Source organism: Cupressus sempervirens, chromosome 4, assembly GCF_028749045.1.
Source record: "Cupressus sempervirens isolate cs-2001-9-10 chromosome 4, ASM2874904v1, whole genome shotgun sequence".
Classification (NCBI taxonomy): Eukaryota; Viridiplantae; Streptophyta; class Pinopsida; order Cupressales; family Cupressaceae; genus Cupressus; species Cupressus sempervirens.
Window position 1 is genome coordinate 609,500,034 of NC_143121.1, and position 21,060 is coordinate 609,521,093.

The following is a 21,060-nucleotide window of genomic DNA, read 5'->3' on the forward strand; positions in this document are numbered from 1 at the left end:
TTTGCTGCATCTTACTTTTATATATTTTTGGATGTACATGCAGGCCCGGAGACAAAAACCGGGAGAGAAATCTATTCTTTCTTTTTCCACGATATTGCAGGTGAGAATTATTTAACATCTTTACAATTTGTAATCATTCTTGGCTAATTCTTTCTGGGACTATATTAGTAATCTTTGGATCAGTTAATAGTTATGAAACGTATTCCAGATCATAGCATCAAATATTTTTTGGGTGTAAATCAGCAAACCAAAAGAAATCATTTTTTTTACAAAAAATTATTTAATAGGGGAAAATTCTGACAGTGTTAGGTTTTTTGAAAACAAATGAGGATAAAAAGTTAGGGTTTTTGAAAAAGAAGAAACAATGGATCTGCAGGCAAGAAATATGGCCTAAAATTGGGAATGTGCAATTTATTCGTGGTTATTCAGTTAAAAATTGTGATTTATTAAAGATAAATCACCAGAAAATCATCTCATCAAATAGTTATGAAAAACTTGCTATTTTGGCAGTGAAAAATCTTGAAATGGTTTCCAAGAAAAATCACAATTTCTTCCAATTTTTCCTTGAGTTTTGCTGCTATGTTCCAGATAATTGGAAAAAATAGATTAATATGGAAAGCTGCCAAACTAGTTATTAATGAAGGTAAAATATTTTGCCCAAGAGACAATAATCTCTGTTGCTCTCAGATATGGTATGTCTTTTGTAATCATTTCCTGTTTCTTTACTTTAGCAATAGGTTTAGAAAATTAAGAAGAAATGAGTCACACTGCTTGTCCACAGTCCTTTCAGTGACACATTTTTTGAAGATATTTATCAGTTAACATCATTTCTGTATGGTCCCCAGTCTCTGAAAGATTTGACGGACTATACACAATCATAGTAATATTCTTATCCCTGGTGGTCTACGAAATAACTGCATCTGCATTGTCATGCTAGAACACTCTTTCTGGTTTTTGAATGAAGTTATATTTACTCAAACTTGGGCTTAAAATTGAGAACTGGTATGATATGCATCAATAAATCAGAGTACGCTAATATGATGGTAACCATTTACAACATCAAGTCAATAACAATCAAATTCCAGTCAATCTTGCATTTTCCTTGTCCTCCACTTCGAATTAAGTTTTCTAATTTTGAGGGGTTAACTTTCTGACCAAGCAGATTGGAATGATATCAACGGATATATCACCTTTCTGATAATTTATTTATAGGTCAATTGATAGCCACAGTTAATGATCATAATCTAATGTTTAAACTGGAAATCCTCTAATCTTCAACACACTTCCCAAGACAGAGGACAGAAATATTTGGAAAAGCTCACTATCTTCATTCCTAGCTTTGACTAGCATATGATTTTGATTTCTATAGCAGTCTTGACCATCAAATTTTCAACCGCTCTTGTATTGTTAATGAAGTGTGTGAAGAGAATTTTATTTTTCATTCAGTTCATCAAGTCCGGTTTATTTCTTGCTGCATATTGGCCTTCTATGCCTAATTGACCAAGAACAAGTTAGTAGTTGATCAAAGCTTCCCACATTGATTGAAGGTTTAATTGACAATTTCTACCAATTTCTCAATGTGATGGCTCCTCTAATATTTTAGTGTCACATTTTTCTTAGACCTGTCTAGATTGAGAACAAGAAGGATATACGTTTTTGTGTACTTCCTTCAGTAGCAGACCTTGTTCTTATCATCTGGCTTTCAACTCATGGAGCTTTCTCACAATGTTGGACATAGATTATTTGTGATAGATTTGCAGAAAAATCAGGATGATAATCATGAATGGTATTGCAAGACGTAGGCTTAGAAGAGTAACTTTTAGATGGCTAAATATATCACTCTAATAAGTTGGAATGAGTCAATAAACTACTTTAGTTAAATATCTTTTTGTTTAGTTAGAAATGTGCAATCCATAATCAGCCATTCAATAAATAAGAATAATGCTACAAACACATCCTTTTCCAAAATAAGGAATCAACGTATGTTTACCATTGCATAATTCTTAACTTTCTATATTAGCAAGAACTACAAATTACAGTGAAGAAAAAAAATTCTTGTGTGTCAGAGAACCATCTTGATAGTACTTTGAATAATCTACAACAAAACGTGCACCTATAACAGACAGACAAGTTACCTTGAAAAGCTCTCTAGGCATATTCTTTCTGCTACAGTATTTCAGTGTAATGCAAATATATTAACAGTTGATTTCTCCGTCACAGAAAATGTTACAACAGACTCCTTTGTGTTTGGTTACTTGTAACTTGGCTGAAAACTGAATGGTGAACTTTGTTGTTTTTAGACTCTGGCTGATTAGCTACACCATTTAGTACCTCTCCATGCTTGACTATCATCCCTTGAGCCAATGAGAAGAACAAGAGAAAAATAAGGATTTATTATTTGGGGATGGCACTCACTAGAAATGCCTCTGTGTTGAACAGTTCTTGATCAAACTTTACTAACTATATCCACATGGATGATGCTTTCTTGCTTTCCCTTTTTTTCTATATGATCCATTCAGATCAAATGTTTGTCATTGCATTATTGATTTTAGTTAGGTGCCCCAAATTTTTAGTTTCTGTCATCAATAATTATATACCATTAAAGCTTAGTTGAATATCATTAATAACTTTTCTAATTGTAAAATTCTAATTTTTTTAATCGTTCTAGTCTTATTAATCCAGTAGAGCTTAAAGTTGAATTAAATTTTATACATGTATGCAATTTAAATACTATGTTTATTGTTATGTGTTTTAAATGTTTTATACATTGTTGATTTTTAAATGTGTTGTATTTATGAAAGCGATATTATAGGTATATAATATATATCAACGCCTGCTATTTATAATGTATTGTGCAAGAATCTTTCTTGTATTTCAATGGTATGTATTTGTTTATAAAAATGATGTTATAATAGAATATACGAATTTAATATGTTTAAACCGAGTTTTCTTCTATAAATTTTATGATGCATATAATTTTACAGATTTATAACTTTTCATTAAGGAGAATCTAACTTCTTTCAAATTTCTAATTATTACAAATACAGACAGAAATGATTACCAATATATTCAATTGATAAAATTAGAAGAAAGCACTTTCTTATGTAGGTTGACAATGAGCTAAAAGTACTAAACTGAAAATAGAAAAAATCTAAATAAAGTGTAAAGGCTAATTTAAGACTAACCTCTATTTGAAACGATTTTATCAAACTAAGTCTATAAACTAATAATTTGTCACATTCATCAATCTATCAGTGATGGATGCCATGCTTCCTGAAGTCTAAACAATGATGACTTAAGCTGAAATTGGAAGCATCTGTGATAACTTCATGGGACTCGGATGAAAGCAGGGCCTTCATAAAGAATACTTTTTTCTATTTTTCTGATGGGGAAGGATGATTAAGCGTTCATGCAGGAACATTTACATAAGATAAAGGACATCAAAGAAACAATTGTTAGCGACTGGCTATATGATAGAGGAAGAGGACATGGTGCTAATCATGTTGAAAAACTTACCACATGCTTATGAACATTTCATTGAGACACTCAGTATTACCTCCTCAGATGTTGACCTGAACTTTGAAAAGCTCTTCAATAAGCTCTTATAGTAGACATATTAAAGAAGCCGTTTGGTAGCAGCAGTGAGACAATAAGTATGGAACAAGCATTTGCATCCAAGGACAAAGGCACAGGCAAACGGTCACACAAGAAAGGACTAGTTTGCAATGAGAATGCAAATAAAGAATTTGAAAAACATCATGTCATAATTGTGATAAGCTGGGTCCTATGAAGAAGCATTGCAGGAAAAGGTTGGCTGAACATAAATCCAACTTGGGAGGGTCTCAAGCTCACCATAATCTACAAAAGCTCTATGCTGTAGAGCATTCGAAGGAGAAGGCATCAATTTAATATGCATTCATAGCCCGATGAGTAGATCAGTTAGAATCATCTATGAAATGCCCCCATTTTTGAAAATACCCTAGTTCTTGTCCTAAATCACAAATTCCAAGCAGAACAAGAAATAGAATAAAATAATTAACATTCATGTACCTGGTTGAGCTCGTTGAGGTCATACAACATGTTAGGAAATCATTGAAATACAATCCATGAAATAGATTTTTCATATTGAGACAGATAAAACATAGGTCTTTCCTGCTAGGGTTAGGAACATTATCTAATCAAATAAATATATATAGTTTGTGCTAATATTTAGCACAGAAATGAAGGTAATCAGCAATATACAAAAGAACAAAATAGGTACAAAAGACACAAGAAATTATCCTGGAAAAGCCCTTTAACTTGAAGGGAAAAACCCAGCCACACCAGAAAAATATCGCTTTTATTGATAATAAATGTTCAAGTATAATGCTTTCCACTTGATACAATGCACTTCACACAAGGCAATCACATATTATAACCAAATATCTCTTCAATTTCCAAATAGTTCTTTGTAGGACACGTTTTTATTAAGATAATATCTTTAATATCTTTATTAAGATATTATTTCCTTAGTTAAATACTTTCTATAATGGTCAACTACTTGTCTGTAGTCTGTCTTTCAGTCTAGATAGGAATGTTTCCTATCCTGTCTCTTTTGTCTTCAGTCTAGATAGGAATGTTTACTATCCTGTCTTCAGTTTTGTTTTTAATTTCGTCTTCAGTCTACGTTGTAATTCTTTACAAGGAACACATTTGTTCCTCTGTTAATCAATCAATCATCCGGAAATCCGTTAATCTGCCAATTCTTGAATCTTGTTATTAAGATAATATCTTTAATATCTTTATTAAGATATTATTTCCTTAGTTAAATACTTTCTATAATGGTCAACTACTTGTTTGTAGTCTGTCTTTCAGTCTAGATAGGAATGTTTCCTACCCTGTCTTTAGTTTTGTTTCTAATTTCGTCTTCAGTTCACGTTGTTTCTTTTAGAAACAACGTCCCTATAATTCTTTATAAGGAACACATTTTTGTTCCTCTGTTAATCAATCAATCATCATGAATCTTGTAACATGGTATTAGAGTCAAGTTAGTTTTTCAAAAAAAATAAAAATTCTGAAATTATTATTTTTTCAGTTTTTTTGAAATCCTTTCTAGGAAGTCTAAAGTTTTTAACTAAAATCTGCAAATCGTAAAGATCCTTTGCGATTTTGGTGTACTTGCAGATTTCGTAGCTCCGTCTTTATGCAAATTTTTGAAATATTACCCATCTTGTAAAGTTGTATTTGAAGCTGGAAGGTCGTCTTTTCTGTTAGTGATTTCTAGTCTATTTGTTCAACCTATATCTTCAGTTTTTTGGCCCTCACGATTATTCCTACGATCATTTCTTTCATGTATCAAAACTCTTGTGCATTTTGACAGCTTTTTTTTTGGCAACAACAGGATCTTCCTTGCATGCGAGCTCCCCCTGCGTATGATATCACGTGATGATTTTGAGTGTTTCTTTTAGATGGTTTTTTGCAAACGGTTTTCTGCGTTCGGCTCTGCAAACTCATGCCTTTTTTTGGTGTTTGTTCAGAACACTCTAGCCCCATTTGTCCATGCACATCGATCCTTGAAGAGAACTTGCCATTGTTATCAAGAAATCTGAGTTTTTTCAAGCTATTTTCAACTAGGGCCGTTTTTTTGAAACCCTAATTTTTTGGGTCGGATTTTTTTTGTTTTCAGATTCTTTGGTGGATTTTTCAAGACCTCATTTGGGTCTCCGTTAGAATTTTTTGGGTACCTCGTTTTTCGTGCCTCGATTTTTGGGCCGGCAAATTTACATTGTGACTGCAGATTCATTCTGAGTTTTCCATCTACTCTTTTGTGTACTTGTCATTTTTTTTGGGTCAGCCTCAACATTGCCTCAAACTTCGTGCAAATGGCATCTTTGACTAATCTGATGTTGGAGGGCAGTCTCCGATTTAATGGCCGCAATTATAACCATTGGAAGCAGTGCATGTTAACCATCTTCGAGTATTGTCATTTGGATGAGCTTGTTCTAGGCACAAAGACTTGTCTGACCTCCGACTAAGCAGAACAGGACAAGTTTGATGATCGCAATTGAGAGGCCGTTATGCTTCTTAAGCTCCCTGTTATCGATGATCAGCTACTGCTGATTCCTTCCGGCAAGTTAGCTGCAGAAATTTGGAAATATCTGAAGGAGTTGCATGAAACATTTGACAAAAGTCGGGCATTCTTTCTGAAGAATCAGCTGTTCTCTATAATGATGGATGAACGTATGTCCTTGCAAGAGCATCTGACAAAGATTGAGGACATTCGCATTAGCTCAAAGCTAATGGTCGAAAAATGGAGGAAGAGGATATGGTAGTCATCACTCTGAAAAGTCTATCATCGTCCTATGAGCACTTCATAGAAACACTCAACATTATGTCAAGAAATGTTGATCTGAAGTTTCCAGAATTATGCGCCAAACTTCTGCAGTAGGATCGTTGGAAACAACAGTTTGGCAGCAGTGCTTCTATAGCCTCCTCAGAGCAGGCATTTGCTGCAAAATCCTTTCAACAGAACATCGACAACCATAAGTCTTCTCAACCTTTCTAGCATCAACCTTCTGCTCAATCCCTGGATGGCTCTACAAAGCAAAACGTACAGTGTAATTACTATCACAAGTTTGGCCAAATGAAGTTTGAGTGCTGGAAACATTTGGTTGCCCAATCAAGGCAAAATGCTTCCCAGCCAATAGCACAAGTTGTTGAGCTTCTTGATCAAGGCGAAGTTGCATTTTTCGCCTTCTGAATCTATTTTTGTTTTTTTGGGTTTGTTGATTTTCTCCTTAAAAATCATTTCATGTTGTTGGTAATACGCAAGGTTGCATGAGATTCTAGGTTTTACCATTTTTTCCACAAAAAACAAAGTTGTGTAATTGCAATCTGTTTTGAGTCATAGCACTCTTCTGGCAAAACTTCTTGGTTTCAGCATTCTGTAGATCTAGGGAAGGTCTCAGTTATCACAGAATGTTCCGACATCCGTACGTTGACCATTAAGGGAGGGTATTAAGATAATTTCTTTAATATCTTTATTAAGATATAATCTCCTTAGTTAAATACTTTCTATAATGTTCAACTACTTGTCTGTAGTCCGTCTTTCAATCTAGATAGGAATGTTTCCTATCCCGTCTCTTTTGTCTTCAGCCTAGATACGAATGTTTCCTATCTTGTCTTTAGTTTTGTTTCTAATTTCGTCTTCAGTCTACGTTAAAAGAAACAACGTCCTTGTAATTCTTTATAAGGAACACATTTGTTCCTCTGTTAATCAATCAATCATCTAGAAATCCATCAATTTGCCAATTCTTGAATCTTGTAATAGTTTTTTCATATAATATTATCTCAAATAGTATCATAAGTATTTCTCCAGCTGTTGACACAATAGAGAGGTAATATTTCTATATATAGAAAAATCAGAGATAAAGAACTCTATCACAACTGTAGTCCTCCAAACTCCCTCTTAGCTAGAGAGAGATCTTTAGTATTGAAGGCACACATAGCTGCAACCAAAGATGTCAAGTTCTCATCACATAGATTCCCATGAAAATTATGTTATCTTAGCATAACATAATTCACAGTAGATTCTTCATAAGCAAATAAAATCAAAGTAATGGAGTCACACACATGACTTCCACCATGCCTACTCGCAGAGAGTGGGCCATGTTGATGTTTGATAGCTTTTGTTAGGTAAACATATATTTATAAAATTATATGAGATATAATTGAGATATAAATATATGAGAGAAATTAATATTATATCTATATATATAAATGTTAAAATATATTATATTAATTATTATTTGATTAACGAATGAAGGGACATGTCTATTCATGGCCTATTCTCTTTATTTAAATCTAAGAGGATGTTGTATTGGAAAAAACACATACCAATCCGGTAGTGTCAATACATTTGCAGCAGTCTTCTATGGTATTAGAGCAGATATGAGCTTCTGGGTATCTAAATCATATTTATTAATGCTATTGAACTAAGTAAATAGTGCATCAATGTGTCTCTACAGCGTCCCCTGGCAAGGTATTGAATAAGAGGGAATATTTGTTATGTGAACAATGGAGGGGAAGAGGGATTATGATAGTAGCGTCGCAAAGAATTACAAATAAGTTATAAAATTTATAAGTCTGTTGTCTGGTATTAATCCATCATTGGCATTGACTCAAACAACATCGCATTGGCTTGATTCCTTCAAAAAATCCTTCAAAGACACCATCATGATCTGTGCACCTTAGACAACTTCTACACTAGAAGATAAGAGTAAACCGTTCATGAGAACAGTGGATAATGGAGAAAGAAGTCTATATTATCTAAAAGATGTGAGAGAGATTTGATGGAAATTTTGTGTGGTCCATCATGTTCAACTAATGATATTAGTAGATAGCTAACAAATAGAAATGGTTGTGTAAATATACAGAATTAGAAGCAACATCCTACTATTGTCCACGTCAGTTGCTATCTATGAAAAGAGCGATAATAGATTATGGAGAAGAGGTGCAAATTTATTGTCTGCAATGTACTTCTATCTGTGGAATGAATTTGCACCATAAAAGATTTAAAATCTTGGATATGAAATGCGCTTGAGAGAATTGAGATGAAAATAGAGAAGGTAGCGACCAAGCATGTGACCTTTTGCAAGTGGTGTGGGGGTTTGATTAAGGAAATGAAGGAGCTTTCGATTTTGTGTGACATAGATGTAGGTCTCATTATATTTTCTTCATTTGTAAATCTCTTCAAGTATGCAAGTTCCAGTGTGACTAATTGGTGGGAGTCAAGTCAAATATTGACGTTATGGATAAGTCAGTGCAGGAAGTGTTGGTTGATAATGAGGAAACATCTCGACCACTTGGAGAATGTTCAACGAGTGCACTATCGACATTGTACATTAATGAAAGGGAAGATAAATTATATAATTGCGATAAGAAGGAATGAAGGAGGGTCGCATATTTGGACATTTAAAATAATATTATTAGTTGGAGATGAAACAATTTGATACAACCATGATAATTGTAATGGATAGAGATACAATAAGGAGCAATTGGTGACAAGTATAGAAAGACAACGATAAATTTTTTTGTGACTAAATAAATAACTATGAATATCGTTGAATATGGAGGGGAACATGTTTAATCAAAAGGGAAACAATGCTGATATAATATAATAAGATCTCCAAGGTACATGTGTGTAGAGAAAGGTACAGTGTACCCTATCAAGAGGTATGATATATTGTATGTTTTATTCTAGTATTATAAATTAATTATTCATACTATGTGTGTGTGTGTGTGTGTGTATATATATATATATATATATATATATTTGATAAGTTATGAATTGAAGTATTACGCTATCTTAATTTAATTATTTAAATAGTTATAATTATTTATATTATTATTAGTAATAAGCATGTGTGAAATTACTAACGTTTCAATCAATGTTAACACTCTTATTTTTGTTTCTATGTGTACTACAAGAATTATTTGCCTTTGCTTCTGAGAATGTTATTGCAGAGAAAAGAGGGAGATTGAGATTTAGAGGGAAACTGAAATTTCATTAGAGGCAACCTTGAAAGAGAGGGAGCTGATAGAGAATATGACTCATTCAACCTTCGACAATGTCGACCATATTGATTCAAAGGGAGTAAACCATGTTGAGATGGATTCTCAAATGATCAATAAATTGTAACAGTCAAGAGGACTGTGATTTATGAATATACCTTGTGACTATGTGATGGGCCTACCCCTTGTGTACATCATGAGGAAGTGACAACTTCCAAATGATCATCACTTGAAATTGCATAAGTTACTGAAAGGTGATGATATTACAATAACTTAATTTTCTATTATGATGGATATCTTACAATGTCTATGCAGATCATAATAGATTATACTTTGCTTAGTGGAAGTTTAAATGGTTAGCATTATGAGAATGTGTGTGCACATACCTTATAAACATTTTTGAGTACATGGTAAATGTTATTGATATTCTAAAAGGCCATTACATAGAGTACTTGGTGAATATCACACGTCTTGATGTTCCATGACCATATATCACAGAGTAATTTGTGAATATCACGCGTCCTGATGTTTTGGGAGGCCATTACACACAGTATTTGGTGAATATATTGCATTCTGGAAGGCCATTTCTCAAAGAGTATTTGGTAAATATCATTGATATTCCTGGGAGGCCAATACTCATGATTTTGGGAGATCAATACTTGTGATATTAGATGTGATATCAAAACTTTTGAGTACTTTGGATATCGAATGTTGATATTCTGGGAGACCAAGACACTTGATATTAAATGTGATATCAAAATGATGAATATCTTCTGATCAAAGATATCCCTAATCTTGCTAACTTGATATTACATTGAGGTAATATGTGTGTTTATCCTCCCTAGCTAAGAGGGAGTGTTGACGTTTGATAGCTTCTGTCAGATAAACATGTATATAATTATGAGATATAATTGAGATATAAATATACGAGAGAAATATATATATATATATATATATATATGATTAAGGATATTATTATATTAATTATTATTTGATTAATGAATAGACGTGTCCCATGAAGGGACATGTCTATTCATGGTCTTTTTTCTATATTTAAATCTAAGAGGATGTTGTATTAAAAAAAAACACATACCAATCCGGCATTGCCAATACATTTGCAATAGTCTTCTAAAAACTAATAGTCCACCATACCTCCTCGCAAAGGGTGGAACAAGGGCTTTCACCTTAGATTTCTCCCAGAGAAGAATGCATTTCCATTATGCCTACTCGCACAGGGTGGTCCACCATACCAATACTTGTAGAGAGTGGAACAAGGGATTTCACCTCAAACCTCTCTTGTAGAGAAGAGCTCATTAGCAAGGGATTTCGCCTCAAACTTCCTTCATAGAGAACTCATTAACAAGGGATTTCACCTTAAACTTCTCCTTCATAGAGAAGAGTTCATTAATAGCATGCATGAGAATGGTTGAGCTTCTCTCACAATAGAGACTCCCTCTCAACTTTGATCACCATAATAAAATAGCTGTTTCCAATTGGACCAAACAAAGAGCATTAGCAGTCATACTACTACACAAGCTTGCTAATACTCTGCACAGTGATTTGGCACTATCCCTCTGCCACACAAGGTCACTCTGAATCTCATTTCTTCTTCCGTATGCAAATGAAATCTATATATGTTCTCCCTCTTAATGAAGTTAAAATGCGACCAATTCAGGCCCATGACTACAAGGAGCATTTCTATGACTTTGCATGTAAATCTCTCATCACCCCACTGCTTCTCGAATCATCCAGGAAGCATTTTAGAGAGATTATAAATAGTTCATAAAATCAAACTATTCATGAAGAGGAAAATACAGATCAATGCTAAAAGCGTGCACTATTCCCAAAGGTATAATAACCTAAGTTAATATTAATCACATCAATATTCAAGGATATGTAAAACATGTGTTGATTTTTTTTTCAGATTTTGATCTCCATACCTTTTCCTGCTAAGAGCAACATGATCTGCTGCAACGCTCATACGGTATACCTACTTCAACTCAGTTTCAACTACAAATGATGTTAAAGACAAACTGCCCCTTCGTTCAAATCTGAAACATAATAATTTAATTATAATTCTGTCATTTTTCTTATACAGATGAGTGAATGAAGATTCTGCTGCAAAATGGTTAAACTCTGAAATGACAATCACAACCCTGCAACTAAATTCAACCAATAGAGTAGATGACTAATATCTGCAAATTTATTCCAGTCTGAAAGTAATCACACACCTTTGTAAATCTAAATATAATTAGGAATAAATATCTGCAAATACACATTCAAACTTTTGCTGACAACAAAGGGTCATGAAACATACTTGATAGAATCATAGAACAACAAACAGTTCTTATTGCAAGTGCAATTTCACCAGAATGTTTAGCACTGTATTGCAACATAACTTTCTAGAAAATTTAAAAGAAAACTTCTATACTTGATGTACGCATACAGTTACCTCTCTTTTGGTACCAGCCAGCTCCTCATCTTTCATTGAATGTTCATTGAAGACCACCAAGCACCAAACAACGTGGGCGCTGCAATAAAAAACTCCAGCAACTTTTCGGTGATGATAGCTGAGACTGGCTCACATATGCGAGCTTGGTGGTGAGAACTCCATTATTGACTTCCAAATTACTCGTTATTTTAGAATCTCAGTTAATGGCCATATAGGCTTTAGTTTTAGTTTTCTTAATTTGGTCTATTTTTAGACATCGTCTTTATTTAGACAATTTTACTTTTTAGTTAGCACTTTTTATAGCGTCTGTAATCTCTATATATTTGTGTATTGTTAAGACAATTTTGTTCCATTTTAAAAAGTTTCAAGAGTCTATCTGTAGAACTCAAGAGTATTGATGTTCGGCTTGAGCGAACCTGAGAGAAAATCTGGGAATCCAAGTTGAGGACTCACTTGTATTCGGTCCTGCAAGTTCTTCATGAGTCCTCAACTTGGCTCACTTATAGATTCATTAGTTTTTTTGAGTCCAATGTGATTCATCCAATTTTTCAATCTACGCTGCTCAACATACCTCGTCTCAAAGGAGGTGATACTCCAAGAAGTGCTGACCTTAATCAACAACCCACCTTCTAATTAGATTTTCTTTGTTTTATCTCCTAAATATAACTACTTCCTTTTGTTTCTCAACAGTTGACCAAAAATAACGTGTCGACCATATACAAGTTAATATTATTAAATCTAGTATTTATCTTTCTCTGGTTGGCCTTAACATCTGGTTCTTTATGGAGTTGGTCACCCTCAATCTTAAATTCTTAGTTTAGCATAGCTAATGCCTTCACGGCGATATGACAATCTACTTGGTACATTGATTCAAGAACCTCACTTCATGAACATTTGAGAGTAGTTCATAGTGTTGGTGAGAAGTATATGGTTGTAGGGAGAATGCTTGTACAAATACCCTGTGGAGGGAAATCACTATTTTTTTGAAAGTCCTAACCTAGATGTCATTTTCAGTGAGCATAAATGTAATATCATTGACAAGAGACCAAGAAGACTATTTCTTTTGGTATAGAAGATCATGAATTGTATAAATAGGTCAAGGAACATATTGGTAACTAAGAGTGCATTTCTTGACTTTGGTGCCAATAGTATGGACAGCTCCGTTCATCCTACTTCTCTCAATCAGATCAAGACATCTTGCTAGAAGAAATTCTTGACATTCAGCAACAAATAGAGGGTGCGTGCTTGCCAAAATAGGAAGCAACATAGAGACTTCTAGAATTGCTTATATTGATATTTGGGGACCAATGGGCACATGATTAGTTATTATGTGGAGGGGCTTTCTTTTGTTTATGGATGATATTAGTAGGAAAATGTGGGTATATTTTATGAAATTAAATTCTAGGTGTTTAATGTCTTTAAGGTTTTGTTGGTTCCCAAAACTGCAGATTGGAATCATATGAGCCTTGCCTGCTCGATGCTGGGATATCCAACCGATTAAGGTCAACTTGATGGGATTGATTGATGTGATTCAAGTCCCCTACGCTTTTGGCTCTGCAAAACCAAGGTGGGTGTACTTGATCTTGGACAAAACACTTAGATCCAAGACGCTTATAGCAGATTGGTTAGAACACAAATACAATAAAATTTTCCAAATGGCAAGAATTATAGAAAATTTCAAATTTGCGAATTACGAATTAAGAAATAAGGTAAATGATTGTATGAATGTTTTAAAATAAGAATAAGTATAGAATAATGCAACAAATGAATATATTAACTCTTCAAAGGAAAGATATGAAATAATTGCTAGCATATGGATTACGAGTTATGGAAAATAAAAAAAACAATGCCAAAGGGCGATAGAGTTAGTATTATAAGTTTAAAACATACAAGTTTACAAAATTCTATGCAAATTAATTATAAACAATTTAGTAATTAAGATGCAACAGATCAAATATATGGACGCAATTTTAAAATAGTTTGGAATGTAATTTAACACTTGTGATTCAGAGACAAACCAGACATAGATTCGGAAACAATTAAATATTTCACAATATCTGTGATGTTCGATTTTAAAATGCTATAATTGATCCTGTCCACTTATCTATCATATAAATTATTTATAAAATTAAAATGATAATTATAAAGGACGAAACTATATAATATTTTAACTCTAAAGCTTCATGCAAATAAAATAAATATTTCTTACTGATCATGCCGGAAATAAAATTGCATTGGAGACACTCCTTACGGATGATCCATCCACTGTAATTTGATTCCAGAATTGTATAAGAATTTATTCAATAACTCACAATCCATGGGCTTAGTTAAAAAAATCATTTCTTTACCAATGAAAGAATAAAATATATCACAGTGCATATATATAATTTGGGTATAAATTTTTTTAGGAATATGAATTGTCTTTTTGTAATCTCTTACATCTCATTTTTATAACAAGCAAAGAGATGCGAGTCCTTCCTCGAAACAACATGCCCCTTTGTAACAAATAAGTGAGCGTTTGTTACTTAGCGTGAACCTTAGAATTAACTTCTCTAGCATTATTTTAAGCAATTAAGGCCAATATTTCATAACGTGCTTCGAGTAACAAATGAAAACACGAGTATGGTTTTGGAAGAAATAAGTAGCGCTGGAAACATATTGCCTTCAAATTCCTTCCTCATATATATATATATAGTTCTATAGAAACGAGTCCGACCATTCCATCTTTCATCATATATTCTGCGCTGCCGTAATGACTGTATCATGCTTGCAGATTCCACACTCCAGACCCACATGGGCTTCAAAAAATTGTGTGCCTACTTCATCTGCTTGAGAACCTGCAACAAACACAAAGGAGCAATTACTATCGAACCAAAATGAAAGACTTGGCCTGTGTTTAAATCTTGGCATCGAATCCTTGATGTAAGATATTTGCGTATGTAGGTTTCGAGTGCGTATTGTGATTTCGGAAACCTTTTGACGGAGCAGACAATCCCATATGCGTATTCTTTGAATGCTTCTGAATTGTCCTTCTTTCTTGACCTCGGGTATTGGCTCCTCACTGAAGGAGAACATTGTATAAGTGGCCTTGGTACCATAAACCTGGTCAAATGGTCGCAGCCAAGGTCTAGCTTTAAAAGGCTGTGGCCTTCCACATAATGTGATTTCATCACAACTGCTAACATGAGTATCTAAATCTCTGGTACTTTCATATCCTACATCATCAAACTCCAGGAACTCAAATTCAGAAGTTTAGGGTCAATTCATTGCATGAAATGGTGCCCTGATAGCATTTGATGGCAGATTAACATGAGTCGTGTGAAATACCTGTTTATTTTGAAGTAAAGTCTCACCACAATCTTGATAGAGGTAGGTAACTTTCTTTGAATACACCCTCACTACACCAAGCAAGAGGTGCCCTGAGAGCCTAAGAGCAATAGGAACTTTTGAATATATTATGGTGTCAGTGATATATAAAGGCAGTCTGGAGGCTTTCCATTGCAGACTTGATGACTTGTATTAGAAATGAACAAGCATCTCTTATCCCCTTTCTCCTTTAGAATAAGCAAAGGGTATGTTGCAAAGTAGATTCTACAATACTATTGATGATTTTCAGAATACTGAAAGAATACAGAAACAGATGGTAGTATATTTTCATTTCTAGTATATATAGTGAGACATCCATCAAAATGACTTTCTCAGGCATCCTCTGGTTTTCTAGACTGTTAGTTCTATCTTAATGAACACGTTCTTGATCTGATCCTTATTATAAATGTAATGATATCTGATATCAATATGGCTTCAGCAGTGATACAATTATTGTTTGTCACGTGGTCATATAATCCTATAACATTAATCTGATGCTTTTTAACGACTATATCCTTTTGACTTCAGTATTTGACCAAGGAGCTCTCCATCTTTTCATAACTCCATCGGCATGTAAACATAATCATCATCATCTTCAAATGCATTGCTGAAATAAACTGCATTCACATGCTCATTCTCGGCTCACAATATTTTGACTTCTCTCTTAAGTCTTTAACATCAGTAGGGAACAAGAATATATATCTTCATACTTTTAATCATGGACGCTGATACTCATAAAATATGCTCAAATGGATGCCTAAAATTTTGAATTTTTTGGGCTCCATCAGGTTCAAAGCATCTGTAAGAAATGAAATCTGTTAGGTCATAACCACTCTTAGATATGATAACCAACAAATTTTGTTCCAAAGAATTAAGCAACTTTTGTGCTAAACACGAAATTAGAAGATACTTCACCATCGCCTACACTCTACAACAATTATAATAAAGATACAACATAGAGATGTTATGGCGTATGATGGAGAATAGTATTCACAAGAGGCTTTGTGCTATGGAAAAATGGATCACAATATAAATGTTGCAACAAAAGATGTAGTGTCTCTCACGTTTTCTTTCTGCATGACATCCTTATGGATGTAGCCCTAACATTATCTTGTGGTTGTGCTCATGTTTAATTTGATGAGATCTCTTGTGATGCCTTCTTTTGGCATTGGATGATTTGCTATTTCACTTGTGTGACTAGATGAGATCACCATATGCTTGGATGGATATATGCTTGCATTTAAGGATCATGTTTGACCTGTGAGAAGTTGGTACCTTCAGGATGATCTGATCTGTGCCATTGCATTGACAAGTTACTTATGCTTGGTTGTAAGAACCATAGTTGAAAATATTGTTATTGACAACTTATCGCCAAGGACCAACAAAAATTGGCAAATAATCAGAGATTAATTGACAACTTTAAAAAGTTGCTTAAATTCAACTGAAAATGCATTTTTCTGCCAAAATTCAATGAAGAGATGCCTCTAATGAGTTAGGAAATCAGTAAGAAAAACAAAAAAGTTGAGTTTAGATATATTTAAATGGAAATAGGTTATAAAATAGCATCCTCATGTGGAATGTTCATGCCTGGTAGCCATAGCTTGATACTTTGAACTTTGAAGCAAATTGAAAAATAGAAAATTATCATAGTGGTCATAGTATATGTATGGCCACTATTCTATACCACTATGACCATTAGCACTTACATCAGTGAATCACCCAAACATATCAATAATTATTGACATAACCATCAGTGAATCTCATAAAATCATAATAAGATAAACATAATCAAAATATCTACAGGTATAAAATAAACAGGAATCATTAGAACATCAACAGTGATATCAGAAATAAACACAATATACTATACTCAAAAGCATCTGAAGGCCAACATAAATAATAACATGAGAGCAATCGGGAAACATCATAAAAGATTGAATCTTGGATTCAAATACCTAAGAGAGAGTAAGCCTACATCACTTGGATCGACATCCACACAAAGAAGAAAAACACATTATGTTAGTGCAGGAACACCTCATTGACCTTGTCTTCGTGCAATATAACCTTTGGTTGCACATAAGAAGGCTAGAGGAACAACATTTGGTTCACTTGATTTGGATGACATTGATCCTTACTCTTGGACTTCACATAAAAAACCTCCATTTTTTACAAATGATGAGATCTATAATTTGGAGAGGCAGGAAGCCAAGGAGGGTAGATTTGCAGTGGGATTGGATGACATGGAGGATGAGGAGGTTGAGGATGATGGGTTGTCTTTGACAGTGTCAACACCATCTAAATCTAAGATGGACATCAAGTCACATCTAGTTGAGTAGATAGAGGAGACACAACCATAGTGGACTTTTGAAACTAGACCACCTACTCAAATAGTTTTTACCATTGATGGAAAATAAATTGTGCACATCAAATTTTATATTGTTAATGTACATTCATTGCAGGAAAACTTCGGCAGTGATATATATTATATATTTTGAACCAAAATTTGGACTTGGGGGAAAAGATGCCCTTCTTAGTGTTGGTGTGAGTTTTGTTCCACCACAACATGCATAATCAAATGCTCAATGTTTCAAGATGAAATGCCAAACATTCAATCCTCTCTTGATATAAGGCCATCTCTCATGCTAAGCTTACAAAGTAAGATTATGGAATGACTTGAAGTTTCCTTCGATTGTGGATACTTGCTTTGTGAAATAATGTGATTTGCTGGTAATGACTTAAGGGACTTATGCTATTCATCTAATAGATATCAACTCTTGCACTCCTAAAGATTTGGCTTCACAATGTGCAAAGAAAATCTAACGTTTGACTTCCGACTTCCAACTTCTACTTCAACTTAACTTATGCTACTTCTGTCGTAACTATGAATGCAAGGAATGATAAGGAGCATTCGCAAGGTTCTAAGGAGCATTCACCTAACACAAGCTTCTAAGGAGAATTCACAAGGTTTTCAAATCAATGTCCGCTCTTCAATCCTATCAAATGGATGCAAACTAAAGATTGAATATCAGTTGAAGTTAAGTGCTCTCAATCATTGACTTGCCATGCAAAGCACTCTTACCATCAACAAGAGGCTAATGGCCTGGATTTGTTCGAGTCAAGCAAGTAAACATCCACGATTCTTCCATTCAACTAAACTACTTTAACATGAAAAGAAATCTAATCCAAGTGAAAGATTGAGGAAGCCATGCAACACTATAAAGCAATATTAAGTAATTCACCATGAAGAACCAACAATTAATTATCCGTTACTTCAAAATTATCATAGCAACAATTTAAACAAGTCTTCCCCTTAGCTAGCCTACTCTAATCTCCTACTACCACTCTAACATTCTAACTCCACCACTTCTAACTCTACAAATGAGAAGGCCTTAGCCTTTTATAGATGTCCAATTACAATGTCCAGTTTGATTGGAGTCAAGGGCTGAGATTCATTCCCACAAGCCCTAATTAAGTTTGCCAAATTTACAACCAATTACATGAGGGCACCAATTCTTGTACCAGTAAGAAAATTACAATGATTACGATAGCCAACGAGAAAATAGGACACTTGGTATAATTTGATTGCTTGTGTTCGGATCTAGATTTTTTTGATTAGAGAAGACAGGTCAGTGCCACCTTATCACTCTTTTCTTGTAGATCTATTTAATAATGAGCTTGGAGTCTTGGCTTGTAAAAGTTGTTTGATAAAAGTGCAAACACTTCTTGCTTGATTGTTGGAAAGAAACTATTGATGAAGAAAATCTTGACTCTTAATCCTTCTAGCTTTGATTAACTCTTCCAAAACTATTAGCCTCCTGTAGGAGATTGAGATGGTGTATGTTTTCAAATTGCTTCCATCTTCTTGAAGTTTCTGTATATTTTGAAAGTGTTCTTGAATTGACACGACTTGCATAATCATCACAAACTTGTACTCTGATCTGATTGGAACTTGATAATGTCATTCTCATATAATTGAATTCTTATACTTGATCACGAACTTGAACTGGCTGTTGACTTGAACGCCTCTTCTCAGATGGAGTTTTGGAGCTAGAGCCTCTCTTCCTGTAGCATGCCTCTTGCAACCTCACCTACAATTCACCTTGCCAAAACAAGAGAGAAGAGATGAATTAAGTTAATGATGGAATGGAAGTTGAATATTTTCAATCAGACAATGCATCAACATCACAATAAATGTCCCCTTTATTCAATCACAGATAACCTTTAGTTTCAAAGCAAACTACCCCTTTCCTTTGCATGTTTTGATTCACTAAACATGGATAAGAATTTGAATCAGATTCTCTTATTTCCCGCATTTTCAATTGAATTCTTATGAATTGAGTTTGTGTAGTGCGATTCTGATTTCCAATTTATAAAATATCAGACATTCCATTTGTCAAAAAAAATGGAAGAATAGTCCAGCACCCCAATTAGAAACTCGAGGCTAACAAAAATAATTCGGAGTCTGCAAATACAAGTTGTTTCTTTACACATCACACCCTCAAATTTCGAATTTCTCAACTACCCTCATTCGCTGCACAGTTTAAATGATGTTTGCTGGGTTTTGGGGGCCTACAAGTTTATGGTCAAGTTTGCTGCAACAGTAGAGGAAAGATCACTGAAAAATCAGGGGAAACTTGCTTCAATTTTGGTTTGAATTTTGCTGGCAAATCAGGGGAAACTTGCTGCAATTTTGGTTTGAATTTTGCTGGCAAATCAGGGGCAATTCAATGCAAATAGAGGTAGAAGTCACTGCTACAAGCAGAGGCGATGAGGTTTTGACATGCTGTGAAATGATTTGGATGCTTCCCTTTTATAGGCGATGTGTAGCTGAAAAGGCTCAAGCCTCTTGGCAGGCTGACCTGGCCTCTAACCAATCAGAATTCAATTAAATTTTATTGTAATTGTTCGATTTGAAATTTTTAAATTTCTGCATTGAGGCCAATTTAGACATAATGGTGGTGGGTGGAAATAGATGAATTTTGGGCAATTAACACCTAGGAGAGGGCGGATTCTGCCCTCTCTTGGGAAGTGCCTTAAAACACAACCTGGAGCTGTCCTCTTACAATCCGATCTACACTGTATATTTGACTTGCCTCCCTAGCTTTAGACTGAAAACATAGTTGTAATGGAACTAGGCCTGCCTTTCAAAGGTTGGAATTTGCAAGATTTTGGGCAAAGTGGAGTTAAAAGGCTGAATCTTAAACTAATAATGATGTTGGAAACAACAAGTTTTTGGACAGAAATGACCAAGGAGGGTCGGATTCCGGCCTTTCTTGGGCAATCCTATCAACTTCAAACTTCGATTTACCTCACTACACTTCGCCAATCAAACCTCTAACGACATCCCTTCACCACATTTGGGGAAAAAAATACAACCAAGACTGAATTGAGAACCAATTTGCATGCCGAAAATATAGGAGTTTTGGGCATCAATGTCCAAAACAGGTCAGATTCCGACCCATCTTGGGCAATCCAGCCCTCTTGAAATTTCGAAGTCATCAATTCACTGAAAAACTTCATTTACTAAGCTGCTTTCATCAAGATTTACAAAAGACTAAGGCAGATTTCAAGAAACCTTAATGTGCAAGCTAGAGGGTCAGACATTTGAGGTTTTTGGGCATTAATGCCCAAACCATGTCTTGATTCCGAGCTTATCCAGGCAATCCATTCTTACATAACAAAATTAACTC

The 21,060-nt window shown here is 34.3% G+C and overlaps 1 protein-coding gene across 1 annotated transcript in view; it reads left to right on the forward strand.

Moving 5' to 3' along the window:
* Nucleotides 1–21,060, forward strand: part of LOC149562707 (CMP-sialic acid transporter 5-like) — a 118,400-nt gene that overhangs the window by 59,075 nt on the left and 38,265 nt on the right. Inside the window, exon 4 of the mRNA XM_089826144.1 lies at nt 44–100. Within this exon, the coding sequence (XP_089682270.1) occupies nt 44–100 (57 nt within the window). The remainder of the gene's footprint in view (nt 1–43; nt 101–21,060) is intronic.